Raw genomic sequence first — 25,543 nt, 5'->3', positions numbered from 1 at the left:
TGGACATAGGAAGTTAAAGAGGCAGTGAAGGAAAAAAAGAAAGCATATCAAAAGTTCCTGGCAAATAAGTCAGCTTGTGCCCTTAGAGAATACAGAGACAAATGTAAGAAAGCTAAACAAAAGTCATGGGAAGACTTGGTAAGAATATAGAAAATATATATCAAGACAGTGGCAAGATATTCTGGAGGTTGTTGAAGAAGCTCAGAAATGTAGGAAAAAGTACGTAAAAGGAATTAGAGATAATAAAGGGGTGACATGAAAACTGGAGAAAAAGATATCCTTGAAGTATGGAGGCAGTGAAGGAAAAGAAGAACGCATATGGAAAGTTCCTGGCAAGTAAGTCAGCTTGTGTTCTCAGAGAGTACAGAGAACAATGTAAGAAAGCAAAGCACTCTGTAAAACTAGCTAAACAAAAGGCATGGGAGAAGACTTTGGTAAGAACATAGAAAATAAATATCAGGAAGGTAACAAAATATTCCGGAGGCTATTGAAAAAGCTTAGAAATGAAGGAAAGAGTACTATAAACAGAATCAGAGGTGCCAAAGGTGATGTGAAAACTAAAGATAAAGATATTCTAGATGTCTAGAGTAATTATTTTTAAAGATTGCTAAATGAAACAAGCAGAATTAGCATGATAACAGAAAATTCCCAACAGGAATGCAGTCAGGAATATATATATATATATACTTGATGGTTTTCGATGACTTTTTATATTTCAACTGTATCCTGAAATGTGAAAAGGCAGCTGGAGTAGATGAAATTCAGCCAGAAATGCTCAAATAAGGAGATTTTACCATGGCTGCATTGCATAATTCAATGGGCCTTGTCAGAGTTACGAATTCCAGATGATTAGAGCAGAGCTCTCATAGTGTCCATCTATAACATGTGAAATAAAACTGAATTTGAGAATTACAGAGGTATTTCCCTACTGAGTTTGTACCTGGTAAGATTTATGTAAGTATACTTGAGAAATGGCTAAGAAAAATTATGGAAGGGAAGTGGTAAAGAACAAGATGGATTCATGCCAAATAGAGGTTGTCAGGATCAGATTTTCACTTTAACACAAATAGCTGAGAAATCTTGGGAGTATAACAAGAATTTGTATTTAAGTTTTGTTGATCTGGAAAAGGCATATAACAAGATGACAAGAGGAAAGCTCTTCAAAATGCTATAGTTATATGCTATAAATGAGACATTATACCAAGCAATACATAATCTCTATTTAAGCTGTAATTCAGCAGTTAGACTTGAAGGTACAGGAAGATGGTTTGAGGTAAAATCAGGTGTTAGACAACAATGCACATTATCTCTGCTGTTATTTTTTGGATTACATTATGAAGGAAAGTGGTATTAAATCTGACATCAAAATTTGCGATGTTAATCTTAGATCTTTACTTTATGTCGTTATACTTCTGAATAAATCCAGAACAAGTCTGCAAGAATTCCTGATTAAATTGAATAACTGTTGTAATAAATTTGGTATGAAAATCAACAATGAAAATAGGCAGAAACATTGAAAAACCTCAACAAGTAAAGCATAACTAATAAACTTGATAAGGGGAATAATATCTGGACTCCTGTGCACAGATCTGGTCACTTGTATTCTGTGGGGATGAAGAAGTGGTTGAGAAGATCCAGAGGTGATGTGGATGTATGTGGAAGGTCTATGGAACACTCCCTATAAGAAGATTGAAAGTCTGTGGGTTTCTAAAACTAGCTGATAGGCAAAAAAGAGGAGACATGATAGAAGCATATAAGTTATCAAAATAATTTTATAAGATTGAATTGCAGACTACTTTAAATGCAGGGTTTAAATGATAATGAAAGAAAGAGAACATAAACGAGGTGATTGAAAGTAGTGGTAAGAAAGTGAATGTGAAAATTAAACTATCACACTGTAAGACATGAGTGTGATAGGTAGCAAGGATGAAAGTGCAACTAACTGGTAGAGATTGCGATGATCAGTGAAAAATTAATTAATTTGGGATATGAAGGTGGAGTGGGTGAAGATGAGGCAATTGCATAGAGAAATTAGGAGAATAACAGTATGTATGAAAGAGTAAAGAAGGCTAGAATAAAAGATGGTGTGAACAAGGTGTCCAATGATGCAAGAGTGACCATGTATAGGGATTCAATTAGAAGCAGTGTGGTAAACAAGAGGATGGATAAGGTTTGCTTTTTTGGGAGATAGACTGAGCAGTAAATATGAGGAAGAAGCAAGCAAGAATTGAGTGGTAGTAGGCACAAATGATCTGGATGGCAACAAGGAAAATGTAATAATGATAGGAAAGGTAGTCAGCATGTTGCCGTATGACAGTGATGAGTTGAAATGGCCAGCAAATATTAGAAATGGTATGTTAACAGAGATGTGTCAAGAGAAAAGAATTCATTTTGTGCATATGTGGAATGAATGTGAGGGCATATGGATTTGTAAGAGATATAGGCTACATTTAAATGGAATTGGTGTAAGTCAGCTGGAGAAACTACTGCTGAAAGAGAGAGTAATGACTGAAGTGAATGGAAGACCTGAGGAAGAAAGAGCAAGTAAGTAGGGCAGGAGTGCTTGTTAATGCAGAGGAACACAAGACAAACAGGGAAAGAAGAAAGGTCAGGTGGACAGAGACCCTGCATGGGATTTCACCATGAACACGAAATTAGAACACAGGACAAATGTAAAATTTTGCATAAAACTGGGGAAATCTGCCACAGAGAGCCCTGAATTACTTCATAAGGCATATGAAAATGAAGCCATAAGTTGAACACAGCGTTTTGAGTGGCACTCGTGTTTTAAGAAGGACAGAACCACCTTGGAGGACGATGAGAAACTGGGATGACCGACAACCAACACAACCCACGAAAACTTCCTTACTTAGCATTTCTTCTTGCCGCTCCCTTTTCTTCTGCTGCTAGATAGACCTCGTTTTTAAGATCTATCTGGCGTGGAAATCCCCGAGTAATCGTACAATATCAATTAAGAAATTTATTTATCTTAACGACTGCACCAGTAATTGATATAACTTTTGTTTGAAAGTCAGGGTGAGAAGAAGAAGACAAAATCTAATCTAACACTTCTATACAAATTTCTCAAATGCAAGTCGTGGTTCACTGTTATATTATACTCCCGCAGGTTCGTTAATTATTTTCAGGATAGTGCATTGGCTTAGGAATTAGAATCAGGCAGTTGAAAAAAACAAAACATATTTATTTTAACTTCAAAGACATGATACAAAGCATAGAAAGAATGATTAAATACTAACTTAAACAAAATGCACCATATATCACGCTTTAACTCACTATCTGAACATCATAGATTATAACACTTTTACTAGCAAAATTACTCAATCTTACTTATCACAGAATATCCTCTATGGGACAAATATAGCTCATAAGCATGCACAATTGTTATAAGAACGTTAACACAGTTAATTCTCTTCCATTACATTTTCTTCTTAATTAAGGCTAATTCAGACATTGTATCAAGCATCCCGAGAATCAGATAACATTAACAAAACAAGTTCTTCAAAAAAACAAGACATTCAGTTCACATATAGCTGCCAGTTAACAATTAGCCTCCTCCTTTCTATTTATGATTTCTAGACACAATCGTATCACATACTGCAAAACAAAACAAGGGCTTACTTGTCAACAATTTCCCGAGAGGAAAGTTCAATTCTTTAATGATACACATGGACACATCTATCAGGCCAAATCCTCGATAGTCTTCCTTCGAATTATGCACTGGAGTTCTGCTGTGGCTATCCGCAGCCTAGAGTGAGCGGCCTGCAAAAGTACATCAGGCATCGGCGGCAGGAAAAACAACCATCCTTCTACTCCGGAAGGAGCCCTCGTAGGTGCTGAGCTAAGGTCCAGGAAAGGTCAGCCACAGGTCGAAAAAAGCCCTGAACCATGTGCTGTATTGCCCTTTTATTCAAATCACAGTTCTTTGTTCTCAATTCAGAATATTCCAGGATTAGCCACGAGCAATGAATGAACCGTCATCGTAGGCCGTTTGACCTTACGATCCTTTTAGTGCTCGGCGCTAATCCGACTTATGTCTTTTTAAGCTCTCAGTAACATTTCTTTAGTGGGGGTGCACTTTTAACAGCATATACATCTTTACAATTCTTTTATTATTGCAACTACTTAGTACATTCTTATATTTTATTATTCTAGACAAAAATTTGATTGAAAAATAATTAGCGAAAATTCATTAAACAAAACTTATTTCTCGCGATATTTTACAAAGGCCACTCTTTTCTCTAAAAAAATTAAACTCAAGGTTTAATTTTTTTCTTTGCTTCCCTGGTTCTCTGGAAATGACCTTGACTAGTTCCTTACACTTTCAATTTTCAAACCACTGTTGACACATATGACAACTTGCCATATAATCGGGAATGTCATTTTTCATTCCTTTCCATGTGTAGTTTTCACTGATCTGGTGCCATGTTTCATCAAATTCCCTATGTCCGTTTGAATCATGGAACTGGTAGATTATCCACGGAATCATGTTTCTTGGAACAAGAACTCTTTCTGCAAATTTTCTTAAAACTCTCTTCCTTGACAAGAGAAGTCCACCTTTATCTAGGTAAAGTGTTTTGAGGAATGCTCGGTTCTTGGGAATATGGTCACCTCTCTTAATTTTGTCATATATATTCCTCAACTCAGGATCTCCTTTCTGAGCCTCTATAATACAGGGCTTGCCCCAGGTTTGGCGATGAGGAGGTTTATATAAGACTTTACCTAAAGTCTCAGTACTGCCTAGCTTATTCATGTTACTGTCTTTCTTCTTAACAGGGTCAGATAGTGCAACACTGGAGATCGTATATGTTTTAGTAACCATTCCCTTTTTGAGACTTCCGTTTTCTACAAGATTATCGAAAGAGTCATTTGTGTCAAATCGGTACTTATTTTTTTCTTTCTTTCTTTCTCTGTCTAATCATCTTTCTGCCATTATTTACTGGCTTGGTTCTCTTGTCCACTTTTTCTGCCTGAGACCTAGGATTGCTGCTGCCATTCTGTGCACGTTTAATTCCCATTAGGGAAATATTCTCTTTTTGGAAATCACATGAAAAGCGGCACTTCTGCAGAAAATCTAATCCCAAAATAATTTGAACGCTTGGGTGAGAGGACATAGGAAGAATTAACATTTCTTGGGAAACGTTCAAATTAAACTCAGGTAGCCTAATGCCTACTTTTATCTTTCTTTGAGTACATACTTCAGATTTTGAGATGCCTGTTAGCTTGATTGGCTTTCTCAGCTCTATCACGTTATTTGTGATACGGGTACATACTCTCCTGAAGAATGACCCGGTTATAGCTGAGACGTGGGACCCAGTATCCAGTAGGATATCACAAGGTATCCCTCCTACCAAGCCTTGAATAATTGTCATAGAACTATCAGGTCTCTTCTTATTAAACATGACATTTGATTCATATCTCATTCCTCTAGAGCAGTGATGGCAAAACTTTTTACCCAGGTGTGCCAAACATCTTTTTTTTTTTAAATAGTGACGTTGTTGATGTGCCACTTGCATACATGCATTATAAATTTAACTACTTAATCATAGATGGTGACTTATACATATCATATTAGGCTATTTATTTAATAGGACATTGATATACAATCTATGAATTCATATTATACAATTAATTTAATAAACTGAAATTACTGAAATTAGATTTTTCATCAGAATACCAATATTTTTCAACATTCAAGGTGTGTCACCTGAAACCCTCAAGTGTGTCAGTGCTGACATGCATGTCATAGGTTCGCCATCACTGCTCTAGAGGGCGAGTTTCTCCTCATAAAGCAGTTATTAGCTAAATGTCCTACCTTGTTACAGTTGTAACATTTAGGTGGCTTTCTTCTGTTTTTCTCTTCATTACTCCCCCCCCCCCTTTCCTGACATGGATTAAATTTTGGGGCCATCATTTTGAGCTCGCCTAATTCTTTGATAATGGCGTCTAATCGCTCCATTACCAGTTGATGTAACCTCTCTATTTCATGCTTAATTAATAATCTTACTGAACTCCATATCAAAGGGATCAGTTACCTTCGGTTTGGTGGTCAATTTTTCTTCAGTCACAACCTTAATATGAGCCATGTTCTCTAGGTTTATGTCCTTTCCTTCCACTTCTCTTGGGGGTTTTTCTTTCAGCATATCAAGAACCTTTTTGGAGTTACAGGTGGAATCACCTACTTGTTTAATAGAGTGTACTTGTTTGGGGATAGAGGCAGGATGTATATCACCAAGCCTTTCCTCTCTGTCTCTGACTGCAAGGTAACACTCTTCCAAGTTCTTTATTTTCTTTTTATATGCTGTTTCTTTTAGTTCTTCCCTTAATCACAATCGAAATTGATGGAAGACTGCCCAATCTAAATGTGGCTTATCCTCCTCAGAAACACTCAGACTACTTGCAAGAGTTAGTAATTTATTATAGAAGTCTGTAACACTTTCTTTGTTTCCTTGCCCGCATTTCTGTAACTTCCAAAGATTGGGGCTTACGTTCCTCACTTTGGAATACTGAGATATTAAAGTATCCTTCAACTTTGAATACTCCAATGTGTCTTTCAGAATAGGGGAAGCATTTAAAAAGATCTTTGCTTTACCAACCAGTTTGTTTCTTAGGAGGATCAGTAACTGGAAGTCCATCCACCTCCCAATTTTTCTTAATTCCTCTACAAAACCAAAATAGGAATGAATGTCATCATTTTCGTCCCCAGAGAACGATGGAATAACAAGGTGAGGATTTACAGTCCTAAAAAACTCCTTGTCATCCATTCTTATGTCAGTGCTAGTTACTTTACAATCAGTAGTATCACAATTCATATAATTTCAATTTCAATTGCAAAAAGGAAATATTCTTACTTGCTAAACTTTATCTGTTTCTTAAGCCAAAACTATCCCAATCCACTTCACTTGAATTTTATTATGTGGATTTTATCCTGCCGACGGCTGCGTCATTGTAATATTTTCCGTGTCTTCTATTATACTATCTATGATTTTACAACATCGCCATCCAGGAAGTTGCTGACAGAGTTGGGTTTCATATGGAGCAGCTCAAACGATCATCACGAGAGATTTGAACAAGCATTACATTGCTGCCAAGTTCGTTCTCTGTCTTTTGACTTTGGACCAGCAAGATCTTCATCAAAAAGTCATCTGATGACCCAAGTTTCATCTCAAGGATCATCATAGGGGAGAAGACTTGGGTTTGCAGTTACGACCCAGAGACAAAAAAGCAATTATCACAGTGGAAGAGTCCACATTTCCCAAGACCAAAGAAGACAAGGCAAGTCAGGAGTGCAACAAAGAACAGGTCGATTGCCTTTTTCTCGGAAGTGTGCACCGAGAATCTGTCCCACCCAGTCAGATGGGCAATACAGAATTCTACTACATTTTAAGGCATTTGAGAGAAGATGTTCATTGCAAAAGATCGGAACTGGGCAAAGCCTCAACTGGCTCCTCCACCACGACAACACTCCCTCCCACAGCACCTTAAAAGTGCAAGAGGTTTTGGTTTACCCCCCTTGTGACTTCTTTTTGTTTCTAAAAATGAAACTAAAGCTGAAGAAACAGTGGTTCGACACAGTTAAGGAGATCCAAGATGAAATGCAAGCAGTGCTTGATGCGCTTCAACAAAAAGACTTCCAGGAAGCATTTGGAACATGGCAAAAGCAGTGGGACTGCTGCATGAACTTGGAAGGGGACTACTTTGAAGAGGGCTGAGCCCAACTTCAAATTGAGTAAGTTGTAAAGATTTTATTAGCCTAGTTCAGTTTCTTTTTGATAGTGCCTCGTATAAAGAGGATGGGAGCAAAGGAGTGGGGAGTAGGTTTCTTGATTAGAGAGTTGTGGGTGGATGGAATGCATTGCCTGGAAGTGTGGTGAGTGTGGATACAGTGAATGCATTCAAGTCATGGTATGACGAGGTGTGTGTGTGTGTGATGGAGAGCCTCCTGCAATGAGTCACTGCCTCCATGGAGGCCCACTACTACTAATACTACTGATAATAATTTTTTTTCAATAACATGACAAAAATAAATAAGAGCATATTCTTGGAAGGTAGTGAAATATGCTCTCACTTAAATCTCCCACTGTTCCTGGACATATATCCATAATTACTTCACAATTCAAAAGTTAGAAGCCAGGTATACAAGTTTTTACACAAAATTAACTTCCATAAAATACGATGCTACTTCACAGGGTCTTGGAGTGGTGTGAAAAAACTGAATTTGCATCACAGGGCCTCTGTATTTCAGTCAATAATGATGTTGGAGAGACCAAACATGAAGAACCTTTATAAGGGTTTTTCAAGTGGAGGTGAGTTAGCTGCTCTCATATTGGCAGAGTTCTCCTAGCCAGAAACTCAGGTTTCTCATCCTGCAAAATAGGTAGACCAGTCCAAGAATACATGCAACTGACAGACATAATTATACCATGTAGAGAGGATTAACTGCCACTCTATCAAAGCATTAATTAGGTTTCTAAGACGCCATGGCCTTGGCAGAGCATACACATGTAAAGGGAAAATGGAAAATTGCACCATGAGTGGCCAGTTAAGATATAAAATCATGAAACCATGATTACATAAAGTTAATAAAGACAGATCATATAGACGTCAGTTTGTTTTGAATATTTCATAAAATAAGTTACTTTTCTTTCCTGGAAATCTGCAAACTTCACATATCAATATATTTAAAATATTATCAGTATTTGCTTGCAATCGGGGGGGGGGGGATATCAAAGTGTCATTAGTAATTATTTAAAGTACTAAACTGAATTATTTACCTCAAATTTATCGAATACCCAAGTATCAAGTTTTGATGAATCACCTGCTGCAAAATCCTCTTCTGTAGGCAAATAGGTTTGAATAAAAACATGATCGCCAGTTGCACCTAGAGAAACACAATTACTATTACATTAAATACTGATGTTTCTGTAATAAAAATACACCTTGATATCTGTTTGAGGATGTATGCAAGTACATAAAGAATGCGATGAATAGCTAATTGATGGGTAGCAAAATTCTTACCTAAGAAAGAGAAATACAGGCAGTTCCCAGGTTTACAAGTTTTTTTTTTTTCAAGTATCAACAAAAAATCAAAATTATGAACACTAATCACAATAAATAAATACTAAACATTCATAAATATGACATTTCAAACCACGCATGTAGCTATACAATATAGTAATTTGTTCAGGCAGACGAGAGCATCTCACTGACATAATAGGCGATTACCAAGTTGATATCATAAAAAGTGGTTGTGTTACTTGTTTTCATTGTCTAGTGTCATTTCAAATTTATTATTATTATTATCATCACCATCATCAGGCCTCCATAGAGTCCAAAGATTATGGCCAAGGGGAATAACCATGGAAACCAAATATGAGATTATAAGCAAACATGCTGCTGGAATGACAGTTTTGTGTGAAATATCTAACATCATCATTATGGTCAAATTTCATTGCTGAGAATGTAACATCTGTTTTTAACATTACATCTATTGAAAATAGATGTAATGAATTCCTGCTTTACGAGCATATGTGAGGAACATATTAACTCGTGAAGTCAGGAACCACCTGTATTGACTCAATGTATAAAATAAGATTGTTACCTTTTATAGCCTACTGTTTTTTTTTTTTTTAATGTGACTCCCACCATGCATTAGTGTACAAGGACTTTTTCTATTTTTATTTTTTATAATCTGGGAAACCTTGCTCTAAGGAGACTAAATATGAATCATGGAACTTTTCAAGCCACTTCAGGCTTCCTATAAGCAGGGCAGTGATCTCACTCCAATGAAATTCTTCTCAAACCTAAAGACAAGCATGGGCAGAGATAACACCTAGTTACCTCAGAATAGTTGTGCTTAGCCAACTAGGTCAGTGCAACTATGCTATGTAGCTAGGTGTTATCTAATATTTGTGAAATTTATTTATTTTATTATTTTTTTTTATCTGTATTCTACCTCATGAAATGTTGTAATCCTAATTTATTAATACCAGGGATGAACTAAGGGTTAGATAATCCATAAGAGATTAAGCATGGAAATTTTTCAAGTCACTTTTGTCTAAGTCACTAAGCTTTGGACTATATCTCTCTCTCTCTTGGGATGATTTCAAGATACTCTCTCTTTGTGTGCCTTGCAGGACACACGACTGGAGATGGATAGCACAGGATAATGTTGGGGAAGTAGGCCTCTTCTGGTCCTATATGTGGGATCATTGTATGTAGCACTGTTTTTAATGCAAAATTATAAAGATATATAATCTTCAATAAGCACAGCAGCAGACTAACAACATGCAAAAAAATTATTTAACACCTAAAGACATTCACAAACATTCATTCCACATTAGGATTTGAAACTACCTCTTTATAATAATAAGACATAATAATGAAATAGTATAGTTGTTAAATATAAATACACATACATAAAACCTTGAATATGAAATATACATACGAAATAAAAAATCACTGCTTGCAAGAATATCATAATAATTTGTGATTTTCGGAATGTCTGGCTAGAAGTATGTCTGAATGCAGAACAAAAATAAATGCAGGTAGTCTATACACATATAATATTCCCTTTGAAATATTGTATTCAGTCATCATCAATATGATATACAAAAATTAATAATGAATACTCATGACTTACAAGGATTTCCATATTGATCAATTCTAGGCAACTCAGAAAGGCTGTGTTTGTGAATTTTAGATAATAAATGATCTTCAGCATACAGGACAAACACTCTATTACATTCACATGAGAAACAGCCGACTCATCTTCATATGGAAACTGAAGCTGAATTAAATATTTCTTGCAAAATGAGGCTGAAACCAAGTCTTTTCAAACATAGAACATGTCATTCTTTCAGCAGTGCTATGGGGTATTGTATTTATGGTACTGACTGAGTCTGTATGCCTAAAGATAACTGCTTAACTAAAACTTGGTAGACTGAGGATGATATACTGAGAACAAAAATGAAGATAGTAGTAGCAAGGCTTATACGTTGGTCAGACATAACTGGTAATTAGTTTACGGAATTAACAACGCATATAAAGTATATTAATTAAAGGTAACTTTAATGAATAACTTCTATATTTCGGCAACGTCACATTGCCATCTTCAGGAACATAAAGATATGGTATGTGCACGCAGGCATTAACACAAAGCAAATGAGGAAGAAAGCAAGAAAGTAATATTGTAGTTAGGGCTAATTTGGTAGGCTTAGCAGTTGGGCTGAAGTTCTCATAATGTAAGTCTCCCAAATTTGGGGTAGTTTCATGCACCCAAATTTGTTGAGGTTAGGAATGTTTTTTTAGAGCTGCTGAAGATTCTTTGAATAATCTTTCGTATTTAAACTTGCTGCGATGAATTATTTTTGTTTTCTTCCAACGAATTTTATGGTGGGTATCTAAGGCATGGTCTGCCAGCCCAGAGCGGCAGTACTGGTGAAACCGGATGTAGTCTTGGTGTTCTGAAATCCTGATATTTGTTGTTCTGTCTGTTTGGCCAAAGTAGGACAATTTGCAGGGACCTGGTATACACCAGGTTCTACAAACAGATAGAGGGGACAGCCATGGGTTCACCGCTTTTCCCACCCTTGGCCAATTTCTTTATGGAGACATTTGAAGAGAAAGCCTTAAACTCCGCCCCACAAAAACCCACTATTTGGCTTCGTTATGTGGATGATGTTTTTGCTATTTGGCCACATGGCTCAGACACACACTCCATTCCTTCCTAACACACTTAAACAACCAACACCCCAGAGTCCAGTTCACCTTAGAAAAAGAGGAAAACAACACCCTCCCCTTCCTAGATACTTTAATCACCTGCCAGCTTGATGGAGCTTTGGTTTTCTCTGTTCACAGAAAACCTACCCATACTGGCAGATACATTCACCAGCAGTCCCCCCCCCCCCTCACAACAATATGGGGTTATAAAAACACTATATAACAGGGCAAAATTAATCTGCTCAGATGACAAGGCCCTAACTACTGAACTAAACCACATCCTCAACACTTTCCTAGCCAATAGCTATAACCCCAAAAAAATCCAAAAAATACTAAAACCAGTAAACCACAACCCCCCCCCACAATAAAGATTACACCAAGTCTATCACCATCCCCTACATCCAGAGCACCTCTGAGAAAATAACCAATATCCTCAAAAAATATGACCTTACTTCCTGTTACAGACCATATAAAAAGTTGGCATCCCTTATCCGCTCTACCAAAGACCAACCACTTCCCCTAGACCTACCTGGTGTATACCAGGTCCCTTGCAGCTGCAAATTGTCCTACTTTGGCCAAACAGGCAGAACAACAAATATCAGGATTTCAGAACACCAAGACTACATCCGGTTTCACCAGTACAGCCACTCTGGGCTGGCAGACCTTGCCTTAGATACCCACCATAAAATTCGTTGGAAGAAAACAAAAATAATTCATCGCAGCAAGTTTAAATACGAAAGATTATTCAAAGAATCTTCAGCAGCTCTAAAAAACGTTCCTAACCTCAACAAATTTGGGTGCATGAAACTACCCCAAATTTGGGAGACTTACATTATGAGAACTTCAGCCCAACTGCCAAGACTACCAAATTAGCCGGCCAGAGGGCACCATTAGGACTTTAGGAACAATATTAGTTTCTTGCTTTCTTCCTCATTTGCTTTGTGTTAGTGCCTGCGTGCACATTCCATATCTTTATGTTCCTGAAGATGGCAATGTGACGTTGCCGAAATATAGAAGTTATTCATTAAAGTTACCTTTAATTAATATACTTTATAAGCGTTGTTAATTCCGTAAACTAATTACCAGTTAAAAATGAAGATATATAGAATCTTCCAGAAGAATAAGAACAGAGAAATTTGTCCAGTAAAAGAAATATAGGAAGTGTGTGTGTGTGAGAGAGAGAGCATGCACTATGTTGTGAGAAAGTTTCAAGTTCCTCTGCATGGACTGTCATTTATGGCCTTTGAAATATTTTATTTTTATACAATAAATATAAAAAACTCTTCCTGGAATGTTGGCTAATCTCTGACATAATATAAAGAGCAAACACAGCTGGCAGAGGGGGGGGAGAAGTTTCTTTCTTTTTCTAAACAGCAGATTGCAATGAGTAGTTCAGTTCTGCATGTTTTGAATTATAAGACCAATAACTAATTCCAGATGGCAGATAATTTTCAACACGAAGTGTTAGACTACTATCCTGATTACTGAAAGTCTGAAGTGGTTTGATAAAGGATACGTTCTTATTTTCTAAAACAGGATTTACAGATTATTTAACACTTAACAAAAGTACTAATGGCACTATAAGTTTACAACCTTCATGGCTGCAAATATTCTAATGAGGTATATCAACAAAAACCAAGATGAGTTTCTAATGGATATATTTTAGTTTCACTGCAGGAAAAAGAAAGATTAAATAAAAAAAATAAATAAAAAATTTTAAAGCACCTCATAATCTGTCTTCTGCTTTTTTTCTCCTCTCCCATGCACAAAGAAGCCATCCAAGACAGAATTCATAAATTCACCTCAAAGAAAATTGAGTTATAATTTATAACTGAAACATCTGAAAAATGAAAACTAAAAGACAAAAATAATTTTTCAAAAATCCACAAGAGTGATAGTGATGACAGTGATGTAATACCATTTTAATGAAAATAAAGAAAAAATTGAGCATGTGGAGGAGATTAAATGAAGCATGAGAGGAAAATGAAATGCACATCACTCAAATGATTGAGTGATGTGCATTTCATGAGAGGAAGGAAGTTAGTAAGATGAAAAAGTGTCAAAGGATGACCAAGTAGGGAATATGTGAATGGGGAATTCAATAATAAAAGATATGATAACTAACAGGGAGCACATACAACATGTTTTCCAGGAGGAACAGTAAAACAAATACTGAGATTTTGCATGGAAGAAATGAATAGGCATAAGAGTTAGTGGGTAGTTGTATACACAAATCACTCAGAAGGCAAAGAATAACAGTGCTATTGAAAGTGGCTAATGTTTTGATCAAATATGATAATAGAGTTGAGAAGAGGAAGCAGTAAATTGTAAAATGAGTGAGTTGCATGAGGCAAAAGGTGCATCACACTTCATACGTTATACAATTTGTGAAGTGAATCTGAAGGGAAGTTGGAATGGCTGAAGGCAGATGGACTTCACATGAATGGGTTTAATGTTGGAGCAACTGTTGTTTGCTGAGAGTGCACAGTCAAGATACAGCAAGTGTGACTAAGGATCAAAGAGCTTGCAGAATAGTGATGGAATGCATGAAAGTGAGGATGAGTCGAATATGAATAAAAATCAGAATAAGAAACATAGAAACAAGAGGTCAGCTTAGGGGGATGGTGAGAGACAGAAAGAGAGAGAGAGAGAGAGGTGAAGTATAGTAAGCAGGGATAGTGTTGTAGCATGGCCTCAAAAGGCTGTTTACATCAATCTGTTTTGAGTGGATTATTATATACTGATGCAAGGAGTATCAGAAATAAAGGAATACAGTTTATGGTACTGACTGAGTCTGTATGCCCAAAGATAACTGCTTAACTAAAACTTGGTTGACTGAGGATGATATACTGAGAACAGAAATGAAGATATATAGAATCTTCAAGAAAAATAAGAACAGAGAAATTTATCCACTAAAAGAAATATAGGAAATAGTAGTACATATAATGTTTTAAAGGCCATTTGGTGTATGGTTCAAATTAGTAGAATAGCATATCTAATAATGTTGTTATATAGGCCTGGGAATGTAGGTGTCATGATGTTCAGAAGATGATTGGGCATATGAAAGGAAGATGCTCTAATAGAGATTTTAATTATAGGAATGTGAATTGAAAGAAAGAAAGAGATTTATGAAAACAGAGTGAATTTGTCGAGTTTCTTGAGGGGAATGACTATATTAAATAGCCTTATTTCCGTGGGACAGCAAATGAACTAAATTACAAAGAGATATTTACTAACTGGCTTATATTTCACTGGATTTCAAAACAGTATCATCAGAGCAAAGCAACATGTTACAGTTTACAATGCCAATGAGTAAATGAAACAATTAATTTACTCACTGCAAAATTGTAAGAAAAAAAATTGTAAGACAAAAGATCTAAAGTCCTAATTTGGCACCCTCTAAAAAAAATTACAGTTGTGTAGGATTTGATCTTGAACCAAGCAGCTTCAGTAAAAATAATTACTTGAACACTGTCTGTTTGGAGAAACAGACAGTGTTCAAGTGGGAAAAGGGGTGCGGCAGGGTTACTGTCGTACCCCTTTAACCTTGTCATATGGTTACTGTATACGTTGTCCTACCTTTTTAATATTTATAGTGAATATATTACGAGAATGGCTGATTTAGACAAAGATCCAACTGTAATTAAGATTGGTGTCAGAAAAATAAATAATTTAAAATATGCAGATAATACAACCCTCATAGCAGGAACTAAGGAAGAGCAGTTGATTCTATTACTTAAGATTGAAAGTAACAAAGTCGGGCTTAATTTAAACATCAGCAAAACAAAAGTGATGGCTTCTGGCAATTTAAATAAATTTATATAAAATAAAAATCATTGAAAGTTGCAATTTACTGGGGTCCAGAATCAGAAATGATGGTAAATGTGAAGATGAAATGAGAAGAAGAGGAAGACCAGAAAAGAGTTGGATGGACAACATAAAAATAACTTACTAACTTGAGCTTACAGAGGAATTACCAATAAAGGGAGGGGGGGGCACTTAGCTAACTATTGAGCAAGTTTATAAGTAGGACTGTCTCAGCTATCAACTATAGGACATAGCAGAATATTAGATTTGTGGATTTTAGGAACCCCATTACTGAAAGAAAAAACAAGAGGCCGAGTGGGATGGAGAGCCTTTGTTCACAGGATCACCAAGAGTCGAAAATGACTGGATGGCACACAACAACAACAGGATTTGATCTTAAGATAAGTCTCTCAAATTTTTAGCAAATTAATACAACCATAGTTGTTCAGGCTGGGAGAATGCTTCATAGCCACTGCTGACTCTAAAAAAATCTTTCTGATCTGTAACACTTCTATATAACAAACTGATTTTCTTCCTTCTAATCCTATGTAAAGGGATGTTCAAAGCATTATCTGCCGGTGCAGATTGCTAGCAAATCTATAATGCTAGCAAAAGTATTTGTGTTCTCCAAAGCAGATGTTAACAGATCTTCCTGTCTATCTGTCTGTAGTAGGCCAAGTCAAAGTCACAGAGAACTTCATACACTCCACAATATGCTCCAGGATGTAGTTTATCTTTAGAAGAGCAGATCAGAGTTGCTAATTTAACATGTGATTTGAATGCAGTGTGAAGGTCACATTTTATTAATACTTTGGCTATCTTTTCAGATGTACCTTGGACATAGGGAACAGGAATAGTGGTATTTTGTTCTTGTGTGTTTAAGGAGGGGAAAATAGAAGGGCCATGTAGCCCATGCAGCATTTTATCTATTTTGTAGGAGCTGTAGTTATTAGCCAGGAAAATATGGTGAAGTGAAGACATTAAGTTCTGCTGAAAGTGACACGAGTTCTGTGGAAAAATTGTTCCTGTAGATATCTTCCTGTGTGTGCGTGTGTGTGTGTTGGCTTTCTATAAATGAAAAAGACAGCGAACCACCTGAAAGGTAGGTAACTGATGTGTCAAGAAAAAGCAAACAGTTATTAGATTCTTTTTCTACTGTGAAATGAATTTTAGGATGTTGGCTGCTTAGGTAAATAACAAAAGAATTTGAAGTGTCTTGTCATGGGGCCAAATGGCAAACACGTCATCAACGAAGTACAACCACAGTAATAAATTTGAATAATTCAAATATATTGGGGGATTTAATCTTTATTAAATCAAGAGCATCTATTAATGATACAATAGTAAACAAGGAAGTGAGATTGATAATTAACCATTATGTCTGAATTTTTAAGGATGTGATTTTTAACTAGTGATTTGAAATGGACAGAACTATTAATAAAAACAGAGGAACTACCAATAAAGGGGGAGGGGGGGCAACTCAGTTAACTATTCAGCAAATTTTTAAGTAGTACTGTCTCAGCTACTAATATAGGGCATAGCAGAATATTAGATTTGTGATTTTTAGGAACCCCATAAATAAGGGTTGGTTTAACATGAACAGGTTTTATTTTGTGGGTTTCTTTAGGCCAAGAAATCACTTTTTTTCAATAATTTGGGAATTTTTTTTTCCTTTTGAAACATAGTTGGATCTCAATCTATAATTTGATAACTAGAACTGTCACCTAGAAGATTCTACTTTTTTTTGTTGTAATCCTCTTAATTCATGATAACTGCAATATTCATCATCATCATCATCAAATTCCTGCCATGTTCCATCAAGGGGTGTACAGGATATGATAGTACTATATGAAAAATTTACATCATTACTAACATCCTACAATTTTCTACAATTTTCCTCCAAATCAGTCTGTTACTTGTCAAGACTCCAACATTATCAGATCTTATAATTCTATTGTCTATGGCACTTTGTACTGTATCAATCCACCTATATCTTGGTCTTCCTCTGGATCGTTTTCCTGCCAACCTGGCAGAAAATACTTGTTTTACTAATCTTTCCTCACCCATTTTGTTTAAGTGACCATACTACTTGAGATTAACTCTGCTAATGCATTCTTCGATGATGACAATATCAAGTTCTTTCCTAATATCATCGTTTTTAATATGATATTGCCATTGATGGCAACTGATCACACCTCTAATCTTTCTCAGGCCTCTCATATCTGCAGTCTCTAGTGTTTGGTCAAGTATTTTACTTCTGACCCAGCTCTCAAATCCATAAGTTAAAACTGGTTTGAACACTGTCTTGTATACAGCTAATTTAGTGTTCCGGCTAATTTCTCTCTTATTCCAAATGAATTTATTCAATTGACTTCCTACCATACCAGCTTTGTTGATTCTGTTGTCTATTTCCATATCTAATTTACCATCTTCACTAAAAATCATGCCTAAGTAGCTGAAATGTTTTACTTGTTCACAGGTTCTCCGTTCACAACACAGTTGACATTTTCAATGATTCTGCCTATTTTCATTGTCTTTGTCTTTTTATTGCTGACCTTCATACCATATCTATTACAACAGTTATTCAATTTAGTCAGGAATCTTGCAGACTTGTAGCAGATTTATTTAGAAGTATAACATCATCTGCATAAAGCAAAGAGCTGACATTAACATCTCCAATTTTGATATCAGGTTTAATATCACTTTCCTTCATAATGTTATCCATATAGATAATGAATAACAGAGAGGATAATGTACATCGTTGTCTCACACCAGATTTAACATTAAACCATCTCCCTGTACTTCCTTCAATTCTAACTGCTGACTTACAACTCAAATAAAGACTAAGTATTGCATGATATGCCCCATTGACACCATATAACTTTAGTGTTTTGAATAGCTTCTCTCTTGGCACCTTGTCATTTGCTTTTTCCAGATCTACAAAACTTAAATACAGATCTTTGTTATATTCCCATGACTTTTCAACTATTTGTTGTAAAGTTTCAAAAAACTTACAAAAAAGGCACATGCACGTAGGCACTACAACACAGTAACTGAGAATGTTCGTAGGCACTACAACACAGTAACTGAGAATGTTCGTAGGCACTACAACACAGTAACTGAGAATGGGATCAGTTCATGGAATCAGTCTCAGCCCTAAGAAACTCTCCAAACCTCAACAAATTTGGTTGTATGAGACTGCCCCAAATTTGGGAGGCTTACATCAGCAGACCTTCAGTCCAACCACCAAGAACACCTACTTAGTCCGCTAGGGAGCACCATCAGGACTTTTAAGAGAACAATAGCTTCATCACTTCATTCTCAGTTACTGTGTTGTAGTGCCTACGTGCACGTGCCTTTTTTGTAAGTTCCTTTTGAAGATGGCAACATGATGTTGTCGATATATCAGAAATATTTATTAAAGTGTAATTTAATTTATATTCGTATCTACGTTGTCAATTCTTTAAGTGATTTAGCCTATCTCCGTGTTCAATGCAACATTGTTTAATCATTTTAATCTTAGTAACTAAAGGAATAGTTTTACGAGTCTTCTTTTCACTAGAAGCTCAGTATCCTTAATTTGAATTTTAACTGCCATTATTAATAACAATAAATACAATAAGAGTTATGAACAGTTTATAAATCACAGTAAAACACCAAAACACAGCAATGTAGTGAGCAACAATGTTGTAAACAAATATCATGAAAACTGCATATCGGTTCAATTACAGAACCATCATACGAGTGAATGCATTCACAAAAACTGTGCATCGGTTGATTCACAGCTCTGTCGTGTAGTTAAACCTGCCATATGAGAGAATGTAATGTCATATAAATGGGCACTAGTCATAACTGAGAACCATTGTATGAGTGGATTGCCGTAAAGCGAAGCATTGTAAGGCTAAGCCTTACTATACCAAGACACCCTGGTCTGTGACTCACAAAAGCTAACCTGACCTTTTAAAGTCAGTGAAATCAACAAATTACATGAAACGTAAATACCCATAAAGCACCAGAAATACTAGTATCAAGAACTACCCCCCCCCCAAAAAAAAAAAAAAAAAAAAAAACACTTGCATGCTTGAATTTCAGAAAGGACTTTCCTTAGATCAAAAAAGCATCTTCATAAACAATGACAAACATCTAATAACATCACATCCAGTGATGCAATCATATAATACATGACAGAGTCGCATGCTTTTGTTCACATCTCAGCTATCAGAGGTGAGTAGTTGTTCTATATTAATGCTGTAAATTCTACAGTCAATTAGTATCAATATGATGGGTGTTGAACTATGGGACAATGAAGGTGAGAGAATATGGAAATTGATTAGGATACATCTGATGAAAGCAGCATACAAATGTGCACTTAGAGTTAGGCAAATAAATAGAGTAAACAAAGTGGAAATGAATAGCAAAATCAGGCAGGCAAGCAAGAGGCAGGAAAAAAGAATATATATAATAATCAGATGCATATCATCATCATCAAATTCTTGACATGTACCCTCAAGGGGTGTACAGGATATGATAGTAAAAAAAAATCAGCTAAGCCTTTTTATTCCTGTATAGGGAGTAGGCGAGGCCGTTTCACCTTATCTAACTTTTGGAGACTGAGTGGGCAGTTCAATATCCACTGGCAGCCAATCAGAGATAGCTGGCCCAAGGCTATCACTAATTAAGCGGCACACAGTGAAGAGAGATGACTCAACAACATGATAGGATATGATAGTACTACATGAAAAACTTACATCATTACTAACTTCCTATCTACAATTTTCCTCTAAATCAATCTGTTACCTGTCAAGACTCCAACATTATCAGATCTTATATTTCTATCTTCTAAGGCATTTTTTACGGCATCAATCCAACTATATCTTGGTCTTCCTCTGGGTCTTTTTCCTGCCAACCTGGCAGAGAACACTTGTTTTGATAAAACAAGTGTGGGGTGCTTAAGGGTCAAAGCTGTATAACTGAGAGGAGACCTCCACATAGCCTTTAAAGAAATGCAGAGAACTGACCAGGGCTTCTGACCTTATGTCCAATCCTCATTTTCTCGTGGTGCACCCTGTTAGGTATCTACCTGGATACTGAACGAACGAAGATGGGCTGGCAATTTGGGATTTAGCTGACCAAACTATAGTCTTAATATAGTTTGTACTATATTCTGTATCATCATTTTATATTGGCTTAAACCACAATATAAAATGATGATACAACATGACAGAATCAGATGAATAAGAAATACAAAATACAGACTATATACAGAAAGTAACAAGCATGGTAAAGAAAGAGAAATGCATAGGATTCTATATGATGGTCAGCATAGATTTGTGAACAGTAGGGCTTGCTTTAGCAGGACCTTTAAATAAACTTCTTATAAAATGTATCAGCCTTTTATAATAAGGTAACAAATGTGTTGGATAAGGGACACACATACAGTGATATTCTTGAACTTGGTAAAACCACTTCATAGATTGCCACATGACAAGTTGGTGTACAAGGTTGAGAAGATGAGAATGGATAACATTCTCATCTTCTCAACCCTGAATGGATAAGAAAGAATAACAGAAAGAGAAATACATAGGATTCTATATAATGGATCAGCACAGATTTGTGAACAGTAGGGCTTGCTTTAGCAGGACCCTTTAAATAAACTTCTTATAAAATGTATCAGCCTTTTATGATAAAGTAACAAATGTGTTGGATAAGGGACACATATACAGTGATATTCTTGAACTTGGCAAAGCCACCTCATAGATTGCCACATGACAAGTTGGTGTACAAGGTTGAGAAGATGAGAATGGATAACAGATTGGTTATATGAACTGGTGCTCTAAATAAGACCAGCAAATTGGGTATGGTGGGGGTAGGACAATGTCTCAGAAAAGAAAGGCAACTAGTGGTGTGTGCTGCAGGGTTGTGTTCTTGGGCCCTTTCATTTAACTTATTTGTTAATAGAGATTGATGTGGATGGAGATTGATAGAGGATTTTCAGTTATTTACTGATGGTGCTATGATAGGCTGGAAAGAGTTATAAGGAGCAATGCTAATGTTAAATCCATTCTGAAGGATTTAAATACTTTTTTTTTTAGTTTAGACAAGTGTTTTCCAAACTTTCAGTTCCAACATACCCCTCTTAAAAATTTAGTAACACTAGCATAGACCCTCTTTCATTATAAATATTTGATCCTGATACTTCGATATGTTCTTTCTCATTACCACAATCATTTTCATTTACTTCACTATTTTATATTGTGCATGTCAAACATCCCATTTTTATCCAGCGATTCATGTCAATGGGTTTAAGAAATACAAGATATATTACTTATCATTAGACTGCACTACAAGATTTGTTAATAACACAACTGCTAAAAAAATAAAAGTACTACATAACCTACACACCCATTACAGGTTGTGACATAAACACGATTAAACCTGTGTATAGATGTATGCAGGCGCAGTGAAACAATTGTTGATGATTGTTACGATTTAAGATACAAATGATTCCGAAATTTAGTGAAGAGTTCCACCCATGTAGTTCAAATTATTTGAATTTAAACTTTTAATGCAAAAGGCATGAAATGAAGCATGTGGTTGGAATGCAATTGTGCCATCAAACAGATATGACCCTAATGAAGGTCAATCGATATATGCCAAGAGATATTTTGTTTAAAACTATCTATAGATTTTTTTAGTTATTGAAAAATTAACCATAGGAAATGTTAAAGATACCAAGCTATTTTAAACCTGGTTTTACTCCATTTCCCAAGTAAGCAAACAGACAAACAAGTCAAGTTTGCGCCTGCAAGTGTTGCAAGTCTAGCTGATCCTGCACGTAGTGCAAGACCAAGGCAACTCATGGTAAAAGAAGAATAAGCTCTGATCACTAATCTTAATATTTACCCTTAATGTAAAGCACATCTCCTGGAGGAGATGTATGATGCTTGTATTAAAGGCAAGGGGCCACTGCCCAAACCGGTTTCGACCTTTATTGAGGTCTCATCAGTGGGAGCCAGGCTAGAAATACCAAGATTTTAGTAATACAGAGCTTATAAGTATTTTACCAGAACAAGTTACCATAAGGTGTTTTAACCTTATTAAATAAAAATCTCAGGAGGAGATATAAACGTAGAAAGTATTTTACCTTGGGTATAATAAATGTTCAAGATACCAAGCTATTTTAAACCTGGTTTTACTCCATTTCCCAACTAAGCAAACAGACAAACAAGTCTGGTTTGCGCCTGCAAGTGTTGCAAGTCTAGCTGACCCTGCACGTAGTGCAAGACCAAGGTAAAATACTTTCTACATTTATATCTCCTCCTGAGATTTTTATTTAATAAGGTTAAAACACCTTATGGTAACTTGTTCTGGTAAAATACTTATAAGCTCTGTATTACTAAAATCTTGGTATTTCTAGCCTGGTTCCCACTGATGAGACCAATAAAGGTCGAAACTGGTCTGGGTAGTGGCCCCTTGCCTTTAATACAAAGCATCATACATCTCCTCCAGGAGATGTGCTTTGCATTAAGGATAAATATTAAGATTAGTGATCAGAGCTTATTCTATTTTTACCATGAGTTGCCTTGGTCTTGCACTACGTGCAGGGTCAGCTAGACTTGCAACACTTGCAGGCGCAAACTTGACTTATCTGTTTGCTTACTTGGGAAATGGAGTAAAACCAGGTTTAAAATAGCTTGGTATCTTTAACATTTATTATACCCAAGGTAAAATACTTTCTACATATAACCATAGGAAAGGCCTGCACTTATCTGACATAATATGGTAGAAAAATATAAAAGCAAAAAATGAAAAAAAAAAGGAATCAAAATTTAAGAAAAAAAGTGTTGCATACTTCCTAAACACCTTTTGAAAGTGACCCAAAGTGTGGTACACATACCACACTTGGTAAACATTGGCTTGGACAAATGAGTGGGATTACAGTTGTAATGATAAGTGCAGTATAGAGTGCAGAGTGCCTCCTGAAGCACAGTACTACCAATATTGGTGGAAATGTGCTTCAAGAGGTAGAATATGACATCCCCCATCTCAAGATCTAGGAACAATGGTCAACAGTAGCCTGCAGTTTGGAGGATGCATTGCAAGTGTTGGAAAGACTATACAGTGTATGATAAGGAGCATAAGTAGGTAGCTAAACAACTGAAGTAAAGAACTGGTCAGATCACACATGGACTTGTTTCTGAAATCTGATTTTCCTAGTTCCCACAGTGATGAAAAAAACTCTGGAAAGGGGCCAGATACAACTAAGGCAGCATCAGTACTATAGAATGCTGGTTGTGGGAAGAGACTGCAGAAATGTAAATTACATGTTTAGTAGATAGGGAGAAAAGAGGTGATATGAAAGATGCATAAGTCACACATCTTCCATTTCTGGAAGTTGTGTAAGAGCATGATGAAAAGGAGAGTGAGGAGTACATTTTTTACATGGAGATGATGAATAAGTGGAATGCATTGCTGGAATGTGATGGGTATGAGTTTAAGAAAGAGTTTGCGAGTTTAAAATTCAATATGATAAATATGGTGCTCACTGAGTAAGTTCTTCCATGATGAGTATGTTGACTCCATGGAGATTTTTGCTATAATAATAATAATAATCTCAAGGCTGTATTGTTTCCCAGAATGGCAGTAAAGAACAGCAAATTCTTGACAGCCATTCTGGGATCCTCAATATTTATTTTGTAATGGAACTTTGTAAAAATGTTTACACTAAATTATTCTAATAATAACATTTGTAACTTAAGAAAATTTAGGTGCCAAAACTGAATTTTTCTAAATACACCTGAAATAGTCACTGTATAAAAAAAATAACAAAAGCTTACCTTTGGCAAACATTGGAAGAATATCTGGACTTCCCCAAGCCCACGTAAATCTACTTTCATTAAATACTGAATCAAATTCCACAGGGTTCTCTTTCCATCCTTTAGTAACAGCACTAACATCTTCATAAACACCTCCAATCAATGCAACATGACCTGGTCGAGACTCAGTTGGTACTCTAGTATGTGATAGTCCCCAAGCTCCAGTAGTTGTAACAATCTCTCTTAAAAAATAATAATAAATAAAAATAATAATTCATTTCAATAGGTTACTTTATAAATCTGTAACTTTATGTAACATCAAACACCAAAAAATTTAACTGCAACACAGTCATTTTTTAATGACTGCATCTATGGTGTCATTTAGATAAGAGCTAAGAACATTTGACTTTAAAATTCAATGGAATTCTGAAACCCCATTTCTATTCAAAATGGCTTCACAGGAGACTTCATAAGTTGTTACAACTCATGGTGATCTGAGTAATCTTCAAAGCTATCTTCATGACTGTGGTAGAAGGCTACCAACATTTTGTTTTCATTTTTAGATAATCTTACCTGAATTACAGGTTGGGAAGGAGTTAACAGAAGCATGGACAAAGCAGTGCAAGCAGTTGACCAATATCTAACTGCATACCCACGGTCAACAGAATACAAAGAAAACACTGCAGAGGAAAATAAAAGTGTGATTGGCATGCTCGTTAGCAATACAAAGCACAGGCAACAAGGGTTACTAGCATGGTAAGGATGGGGAAAAAAAAAAAAAAAAAATTACGAGAGAAAATTGGATAAGCAGGCCAAACAAAATACTACAGAGTTATTTCACTATGCAGCAAGTAAGATAAAGAATGATTATGAAAAGATAACTTTAATGAATGTTAATGGTAGGAAGATGACAAAAGCACCTGAGTACTGCAAGAGTGTAATACTGAAATGGAGATATTGCTGTTGATAGTGTGACAGCAACTAATGTGAGAATAGAGGTATAAGAACTGGAGGTTCTTGGCATATTGAAAAATATTGATATGAATATGTGACTTGATGGAATATCAGCCAGTGTGTTACAAGAATATTGCAGAAAACTGATAGTGCCTCTGGGCAAGCACTTGAAGTCTCACCTTTAACATTCTGAGTGTGTGTGTGTGCAAAGAGAACAAGATGGTTCC

The 25,543-nt window shown here is 36.0% G+C and overlaps 1 protein-coding gene across 1 annotated transcript in view; it reads right to left on the bottom strand.

Annotated features, from left to right (window-relative positions):
• Nucleotides 1-25,543, bottom strand: part of LOC150096967 (GPI ethanolamine phosphate transferase 1-like) — a 311,441-nt gene that overhangs the window by 275,924 nt on the left and 9,974 nt on the right. Inside the window, exons 2-3 of the mRNA XM_090408103.1 lie at nucleotides 24,384-24,604; nucleotides 8,793-8,899 (exon numbers count right to left, since the gene is read on the bottom strand). Coding sequence (XP_090264229.1) covers nucleotides 8,793-8,899; nucleotides 24,384-24,604 — 328 coding nt within the window. The remainder of the gene's footprint in view (nucleotides 1-8,792; nucleotides 8,900-24,383; nucleotides 24,605-25,543) is intronic.

The sequence above is a fragment of the Typopeltis vanoorti genome, chromosome 18 (genome assembly GCF_054136105.1).
Source record: "Typopeltis vanoorti isolate ZY-2024b chromosome 18, IOZ_Tvanoo_1.0, whole genome shotgun sequence".
Taxonomy (NCBI): domain Eukaryota; kingdom Metazoa; phylum Arthropoda; class Arachnida; order Uropygi; family Thelyphonidae; genus Typopeltis; species Typopeltis vanoorti.
Note: the sequence above shows the minus strand (reverse complement) of the source record. Positions and strands in the feature narration are given on the sequence as shown.